The sequence below is a fragment of the Bactrocera oleae genome, chromosome 5 (assembly GCF_042242935.1).
Source record: "Bactrocera oleae isolate idBacOlea1 chromosome 5, idBacOlea1, whole genome shotgun sequence".
Classification (NCBI taxonomy): Eukaryota; Metazoa; Arthropoda; class Insecta; order Diptera; family Tephritidae; genus Bactrocera; species Bactrocera oleae.
Window position 1 is genome coordinate 65,969,185 of NC_091539.1, and position 8,886 is coordinate 65,978,070.

Genomic DNA, 8,886 nt, shown 5'->3' on the forward strand with positions numbered 1-8,886 from the left:
AAAAGTTATTATTAAAAAGATCAGTACAATAGAATCAACCGTTTAAGTAGCGCAATAAAGTTATCAGAATAATTCATTGAATTTTTTTATCAAACAAATTAATTATTGAGAGTTGCTTCACTTCTGATAAAAATGCTTAGCGGAAATAAACTTAAATTGGGATATACAGTTACTGATAATAAGATAGAATCAAAATCTTATTTACAGCTTTTTGCAAAAAACAAATATTATCACATTTCTTAGGAGGAAACAATTATTTTTTATAGTCAAACATATTTGTATTGGAAAAAGTCGTTCTTTTTCAATCAAATTCTCATTTATTTTACTAACAAATTGTTTAATTAATTCTGGTATAATTTTTTTCTATTTATGTTTACAAAAAAATATTTCATAATAACTCGTTTACTAAAACTACCACAAATGCAACAATTATAATATTAATTATCTAATAAATCCAGCTTTATTGTTTAATCTTAGAACTATGTATTTTGAGGTTATTTAGGTTCGTTCCCACTGTATATATACACTTCTCCAATTCATCTACAATTGTGGAATGCAATTTATATATAACAACAAAATCTATATACATATACATATAAAAAAAAATGTTTCTTGAAAAAGTTCAGCCTTAATTCATTCAATTCTAAATTATTGTATTCACTAAGGAATACGGTTAAAATTAAAATTGCTCCATACAGTTTAGGCTTAAAGCCAAAGCTTGAAGTATTTCGTGCGTCGCGCTGTCCAAATTGTGAATATTAAGAAGAACAGCGTACCCCAAATGGAACTATTGCGATTTGTGCCATCGCCGATTATCTCCAAAATCCAGTTGGCATGATGACTGACATCGACGAAAAGCGCTGGTTCTGAGCATGTCTTACAATCGACGCTTTGTTTAGCAGTAAGCGCCAGCAGTTGATTATTTTCCACCAGCGGTGCGCCAGCGTCTTGTTTGCAGGCAGTCTCCCGCTGCTGTGCTCCCAGATAACCGACACACACCATATCTGGTCCATAGATATGTCCATATTTATCCGCACATTGCTGATCGCTCAGCTGAGTGGCATTCAATGACATCAATTGGGTATAGGGTATGTGCTGAAAGGAAGTAGTGAAAATTAGTACTCAATCAACAGTCTTCAAAAGCGTCAGTCAAATATTGGAAATAGTCATTGCAGGCTCATTGACGTGGTTGAAAGTTTTTTCGGAATCAATTAATTTACTGGAGATACGAATGTTAACTGCTGACCTCTAGTTACATGTCAGGAAGTTCAAATGAAGAAGTAGTTTTTCTTTATTGAACCTTCGAAATAAATCCGTCGATATCTCAAAACTTTAGGGACTTGGACCCTAGCAAATTTATAATCAAGGACCCTGGCTCCGGTAAATTCATTAAAATCTTTTTTTTTTTTAATATTTTCTAATGCTGGAAACGGCAAAGCTTATGAGCTCGCAAGTGGCGGCACCCTTGCATCACTTACGTGGAAGTGGAAACGAGCTAGATCTCCGTTGTCCTCCTGCGTTCTAGCACTAGATCTATGGACTTCGTGTGAACTTAGCAGACGTTGGTTGATGACCAGCTGCAGTGCGACTGCGAGATCCTTCTGACCTAGAGTACAACGCAGGAGATTCTCTGGACTACTTGCTCTCAGCAAAGTTCGTCTTGCCGCCATCATGGGGATTCTTATTGGACATTGTTCAATAAGGCTAAATATCTTATCGGACGCAAATTGTCAAAGTTTTAGGGAGGAGAAGGTGAGGAGGTAGAAACATCCAAGCACTTTCTTTTCCATTTGATTGCTTTTGCAAGTCTGAGATCTCTGCTGGCGTTTGTAACAGGATTGTCCTTTTTAACTTAACCTAACCTAATCATGTACACTCTAACTATTTTCGCCATTATTAAGGAAACTTAAGCGCCGCGCTTTTCAAGGTTAGGGTTTATGTTACAAGCTAAAGCCTTTCGGCATATAAAAGTATACACACCTCTTTTGTTACCAGCCAGCTAGTCACCACGTACTTATGCTGTTTCGCTGCATTGTCGGCAAGCATTTCCTGCGTCTTCGCGTCACTTAAGGCCGTCAAACTCAGAGTAATCGGTTTCACGGTGGGATGTGCGAGTGGAATGTCACGTTCCAACATTATGATCGCTATATTATCGCGCAAGGTGTGTGCGTTGAACGAGTGTGGCCGATGTACGTGGGTCACGCCGTAGACAAGCGTATGTTCGTCGCGTTGATAACGATTCAGTGTGCCCATGACCACTTTCAATTCAGCCGGGTGACGCGACGTCTGCGTCTGGTAGCTGCAGAAATGCAATAAACACAACATAAGTACATATGCATACATACATTCTTGTATTTAGATAAATATTGAAATAGTTTATGAGCAATCGACAGATAAGAGCTGTCGTATATTTCCACGATGGCATGCGCTCGTCGCGTGCACTTACTTGTGTACACAATGCGCTACGGTTAGCACCACAGACGGTGCTATCACTGCGCCGCCGCAAATGTGTCCCTCGCCAAACATGTAATCTTCGATAGCCAAACGGATGGAGGCTTGATACTGCGCATGCTCCAATGTTGCCTCGCTGCCGTTTATGCTGCTGGGGTAGACGTTGAAGGGGTGTTCGGCGGCATTGGACTGCGTGAAGCCTGTACGGCAGATAATTAGAAGAAGAAGATGAGAAATAAATAAAAACTAGCTAAATCTCATTACGAAAGTCGAATTAGTTAAGCTTAACATTAAATTTAATGACACAATTTACGGCGCATATTCTAATTTTGTGCTCATAAACCAGAGTTTTTCAACATTGCTCGGGGCACGTAAATGCCGTTAAACAGTTAACAAGCAGCACGTGTCGCACACTGACAAATGAATTCGTACTATTTTGCGGCGCTATACCGTTACGTTCATACATACTCGTTACTATTTATTCGAAAATTTCCGTAACCGATATGATAATCGATTTCATTGCTTGCGTTTTAAAAAATTACTGATAAACTTGATGAATTATTGGGGGATTTACTTAAGCAGTTGGCTCAAAGTAGTTACCAACTCATAATTTGTATATACATATGTATATATTTTTTTTATACACATACATATATACTATATTTAAATACATACATACATACATGCAATTAGTTAGTATGTGGCTCCGTGACATGCTTTTTGCTTATCTGCATGCAAACTTTTGCATTGATACGATGTTGTTTATAAATCTACAACATTAGGGTAGTTCGTAATTTTCTCTATTTGAGATTTTTTTTCTAAAAGTCAATTAGTGATTTACATATACTACTTTTCGTAAATTTTTTGAATAGTATAATAAAATGTCTATAAAAAAATTTTTTAGATTTTCATCTCATGTGAAATATAAAATTTATACCTTGAAAAATAACGTACTAAAATTTAAAAAAGATATCTCAAATAGTTTTTGAGTTACAGCCTTAATCAGTTTGTATTTAAACGCGACACAATGTTTAGAAATCGCTGCAGTGTTTACTCGTTAATCCATATAATGATTTATCATTTTTTAACCTGACCTGTAATTAGTTTGCCAGAAAACTTGTAACACCCAGAAGGAAAGCTCGGAGACACTAAAAAATATATATATCAATGACCAGCATGACGAGCTGAGGCGATTTACTTAGTTAACTTTTTGAGATATCGGTTCGAAATTTTGCGTACGTCCTTTTCTCGCCAAGAAGTTTCAAATCGCTAAAATCGCTCACCGCTGAAAATCAAGTTCTCCTTTGGAATTTTATAATTTGTGTATGGTACTTTGGTTTCGGTGCAGCCGTAGTTAACGATTTTTCTTGTTTTTTTTTGTTTTTGGTTTCAAGCACGGCAATGGTTGAAATCACTGTTGCAGTAAGGACCCTTTTTGGAACGGTCAAAGATCGCGTGTAACTTGAAAAATTTTAATTTTTTCGATAAAAATTTTACTATGCATACTTAAAAGCTCAAAATTTGAAAAACTTGATGGAGTAGCTTTTTTTTTACTACCCAAAAATCCACATTTTTTTTGGCTGTCAGAAAATGTACATAGGTGTGTCTCTTCGATATTTTTATGACATGATTTCTATTCATACCTTTTTTCCGTTATTTTTAAATCCAATCTCTGATATAAGAGTTATTTGATATATAACAAAATATTTCCAAACATAAAATACTCTTTACATAACTAAGATTAGATTAAGGTTAACTACTTCAGAAATTTTTATTTTAAGGACTTAAAAACCTAATTTAAAGCGCTCATTATGGATAATTTTCTGAGAATTTGAGTTTTAAGCATTTGAAAACCGCATTTAAGGTTTTTGTATTGATTTAAAAACATACTATTTTCATTCCAAATAAATATAAAACCAAGTTTCCAAAAATTTTAGCGTTTTCAAAACTAGTTTTGTTAACTCTTGAAACTTTCCTGTGCAGTAAAGGTGATACAAAATTATTTTGTATTATAATTTTGCATAACGCATATTAGGGCATCCTTAATATTTATAGTATACGCACTCTATTAAACTTTGTTTATAGCACGAATAAATTTAGCTTTAGCTATTTTAGACTTTTAGGGCATTTCTTTCGAAACATTTTACCTTGATAATAAACTTGATAAGTAGAGTTATAAACAAATAATTCAATAAATGTAGTGCTAGTGATGTGAAGAATATTTCACATGCTCATAACTTCATATTTGCGAAAAAGGTGTGTCATTATGTTTAAGCATGAAACACTCCATCAACTGTAACAAACATTAGTGAGCGTAGACTTGAAACCACTTAGGCCTGAAACAAAGTGAAGCTTTGAACTCAGTAGCGAAAACAAACACCAATAAAATTGGCAAAGCAACATTTTATAGGCTTTTAAATTTATGGCAAGATAAATAACATGGCCGCAGTTAATAGAGAAAATATAAGCATATATGTGCATACATATATGCAATCAAAATTGATTTGGAAACTCTCTACATTGCTTCAATACATTAAAATAATGAAATGTAGAATTTCGTCTTAATATTTTTCATATGTTTTCATGATTGAGCGAGATCAAGCGTACAGCTAACCTTGACCTTAATCTGATAACCAAAATATTGATAAGAACCCATGTTGCATTATATGCGATTTTTACAAAAAAAAAAATTTTTTTATTTATTTACTAATTATAGAATCAAATGAAAAACAAGCAAAAAAGTTAACCCTGGTTGTACCGAAGCTATAATACCATTCACAGGTGCATTTCCTATAGCATAAAAGGTTATAAAAGATCTCTATCTTGCTTTTCATATGTCAGTTTGTATGGCAGCACTATGCTATAGTAGTCCGATCTAAACATTTTATTCGGAGATTGCAACATAGAGGCATGGCTGAATCGACTCAACTGATCACGCAGTGCAGTTATATATAGGGTATTCTTGGTACAATAACTACTATACCAAAGTTTTATAAATATAAACTAAAATTTCTATAACATAGCGAATTTTAAAAAAAAAGTACTGACATTTTCCTACAGGGTGACTTTTACATTCGTTGAGCTCTAGAAACGGTTAGTAGTTATAGTTTAAATTGACTATAAGATTTGTTTATTATTTAAATACATTTTTCAGTTAGTTTTTACAGCAAATCTATTTGTACATATTATGTACATAAATATAACAATATTTAAAGTAAGAAAAAAGTTCATAATTAAATATTGCAGTTTTTTTCTTCTAAACGATTGTATTTTTCATGAACTTTGCAACCAAAATATCACACCTAATACATATATTTCTTAGGTAAGTAGCACGCGCTATATTGCAATGTAATCGGATAGCACTACTATAATTATCACACAAGTAGGTATGAAAATAATTTATGTTTTTGACCGCGAAATTTAATTAGTTCTCACGAATGTTGAAAAAAATTTATACATATGTATAAGCGTTGTAGAGCAAAGCCTAAAAACCACATTCTGAGTATTAAACAAAGCGAGAAAGAGTTTAGACAAATCGCCTCTATGAGGGCATAATTTAATTTTTTTATATGAAAGTGCAATGTTTTAAGGTCAGCTTTTCACAACACGTGTATTTAACATTAAATTTAGTAACACTGATAAAAAAAAATAATAGAAATAATTTTTTTTCAATTTTTTTTATATTTTATATATATTTGTAACATGAACAATGGTTACAGATTATAAATTAAGTTTGCCACGAAGTTTGTAACTCCCAGAAGGAGACGACGGAGATCCTTTTTAATGTATGTATATATAAATAAACAGCGTTACGAGGGTAGTTGATTTAGCCATGTCCGTCTGCACATCTGTATATACATTAACTATTTTTGATGTGATTTCTTCGCTAGATTTGTCAAAGATTGTGCTACAATCTCCGAATATTTTATTCAGATCGGACTACTAGCTCCGAGCTATGGTTCAAAATGATCTTTCAATATCAAGATAAGATCTTTATATACCCATTTATGCTATAAGAAATGCACATGTGTAGGGTATTATTGCTTCAGTGCAACCGAAATTGACGTTTGTTCTTGTTTTTTTTTTTTTTTGATCATCGGTAAGTTTTTTATAATAACATTTTTAATTTTTTTTAACGGCAATAATTACTAATTAAATTTTGTTAATTATATTTAAAAAAAATCACATAAAATATATATTTTAATGGAGTTGGTCTCTCATATGATCGCACATTGACCCCCCTCTAACAAACCTCAAACATCTCCAAACAGTGCTTATGTGTGTTTTTTTTGGCTGTGAAAGGCAGATTTTTTTCGGTTTGTGGTGATAGAGCTTAAAGAAAACGAATTTTAAAGTATTGCTTATACATTAATGGGCCGCCTTATTGACACTCACTTAATATACAACAAATTTATTTATAATTGAAAATATTTATATACACGCAGAGAGCTCTTACAACGCAATTATAGACCAATTTACATAAACTATAACCCTTTGTTTTTAATTTTGCACAATTATGATTTTAAAACGTATAAAAATATATTTGTGCATATATATAATACATATAGCGCATACACTTTAGCAAGTGAGGCCTTAAATGAAATATATAAGTAATTTAAACCACGCAGTAAAGCCGCGCACTAGTCAAGTTTTTATAACAACGTGAACTAGTCCGAAAAGTATTAAAACTGTACCAAAAGCGACTGAAATGGCTTTACTTGGTTTAAACTTAAATTAATGCAATTATGTGAACAGATTATATGCAAGTGTAAGTTTGTCATTTTAAAAATTAAAATTTGTTTTTAATTTAATATTTTTTTTTTAAGCTTATTATACTGTATTCAGGGAATTTTTCTTTCATATCTCACTTTTTCAAACTCAAACATCACTACTTTGTTTTTGTTACAATCTAACCAAATTTGTTTGTGTCTATTTTAGTAGCATATTGTTCTATTGCTGATCATTTAAAAACTAACATTTTCTTGTATGGAAAAAAGCCATCGTTTGACTAATAAGCATCACATTTCAAACTAGTTTCGAAGAAATGTAAAAGTGGTTCTTTAAACTGCCAATATTTTCTTTTGTTTTTTCTCATATGAAAATTTTGTTTAGATTTTTTTTCCCAAACTGTAAAAGCTTATTGCCTAAAACCTAAATAGTAAAAACGAAAACTGCATAAATCGCCTCTGACGAAAGTTATATTATATTGTCACATAAACATATTTATAATAAACTTTAACTGCAAGCAAACCTAAATTTTTGTAGTTTTTCAAAATTTTTCAAATTGAATTGCAAAATATATAGGCAAACTGAAATTATACGTCGACATTATTATGCTCGAAAACCACTTAATTTCAAAAATAAGGACTAGAAAGTTCACATGGTTTCAAAAATTCAGACTAAAAAAATCACATCGAAAAAATAACTCAAAATAAATTTTATTGTTTTGCATTTAAGAACATGTATGAAAATCTCTCTGAAAAAGAAAAGCACTTAATTTCAAAAAATTAGGTACAGATAAATGCACATAGAAAAAACTCTAAATACACTAGATATCTTAACGAAAATTTTCTGCCAAAAATTTCGATTCTTTATAAAAAAATTAACTATATTACTATTATTATGCTCCTCAAATCAAATTTAAAAAAAATTATTATCTAAAAACTAGCAAATCTCTACTTAAGCACTTTTTCATATTCAGTCGATTTATGCAAAATCGGCACAACGCGCATCAAATATTGGCGTGTGGCATAAAAATAGCTGAAATCAAATGCTTATAACCACAGTAACCTTACACTTCATCAATAAAAAAAAATACAAACAACAATTTAAATAAAATTCGGCTATTAACCCTTGTTCTAAGCACAATCACCCACTCAAGCTAATTTTATTGATTTACTCTGTTTTTCCATTAAATCCGCTGTTGCCGTTTGGCATTAGCTGGCACTTCAATTTCTGATCGCCACTTTAAGAAAACCACTTGTGCACAAATGCTTGGCAAACAGAAATACCAGCGTTTTTTTTTTGTTTTATTTAACAGAAACATATGCACATTTACTTTGTTGTTGTTGCTTTTGCATTTTTTACTTACTCGAGTGCATTTCATTGCAAAAAAATGCCAAAATGAAGACTTTCATCAGTTTGTTTAAACTTTCGTTGCGATGCATTTTCCCAGGCTGCCTTCGGTAGTTGCACACGGAGTTCAATAAGTTCACCTTTATTAACAAAACACTTCCTTTTTCACCTATGAGAGCACAAACTCGGTTGATGTTCCGCCTGGTAGCGTCGACAATTCTCGATTGACTTCTAAAAACTAGCAGCAACAAATGAAAATGAGAATGACAACAACGACGGCGGCAACGGCGGCAACGGCGGCAACGGCATTCGTTGATGGTTTGCATCTAAGTTGTCTATATGTGTGTGTATATATGTGTA

The 8,886-nt window shown here is 32.4% G+C and overlaps 1 protein-coding gene across 2 annotated transcripts; it reads right to left on the reverse strand.

Moving 5' to 3' along the window:
• Positions 1–253: 253 nt before the first annotated feature.
• Positions 254–8,776, reverse strand: LOC106623554 (trypsin I-P1). 2 transcript variants are annotated; one of them, XM_014243107.3, is made up of 4 exons: positions 8,543–8,776; positions 2,447–2,651; positions 1,981–2,299; positions 254–1,095 (listed from the first exon to the last, which is right to left on the reverse strand). In XM_014243107.3, the coding sequence occupies exons 1-4, from the start codon at positions 8,616–8,618 to the stop codon at positions 706–708; spliced, it is 990 nt and encodes a 329-aa protein (XP_014098582.3). In that variant the 5' UTR covers positions 8,619–8,776; the 3' UTR covers positions 254–705. The 2 variants fall into 2 exon arrangements, with proteins under 2 accessions (XP_014098582.3, XP_036222522.2); XM_036366629.2 differs by lacking the exon at positions 8,543–8,776 and adding an exon at positions 8,351–8,470.
• Positions 8,777–8,886: the final 110 nt, after the last annotated feature.

Bases quoted from the DNA above. Each gene is read 5' to 3' on its own strand.
- LOC106623554 (XM_014243107.3), bottom strand. From the start codon at position 8,618: ATGCATCGCAACGAAAGTTTAAACAAACTGATGAAAGTCTTCATTTTG. The intron at 2,652-8,542 runs GTAAGTAAAAAA...TCTGCCGTACAG, and splicing joins TTGCAATGAAATGCACTCGA to GCTTCACGCAGTCCAATGCC. The intron at 1,096-1,980 runs GTGTGTATACTT...ACTTCCTTTCAG, and splicing joins GCTGGCTGGTAACAAAAGAG to CACATACCCTATACCCAATT.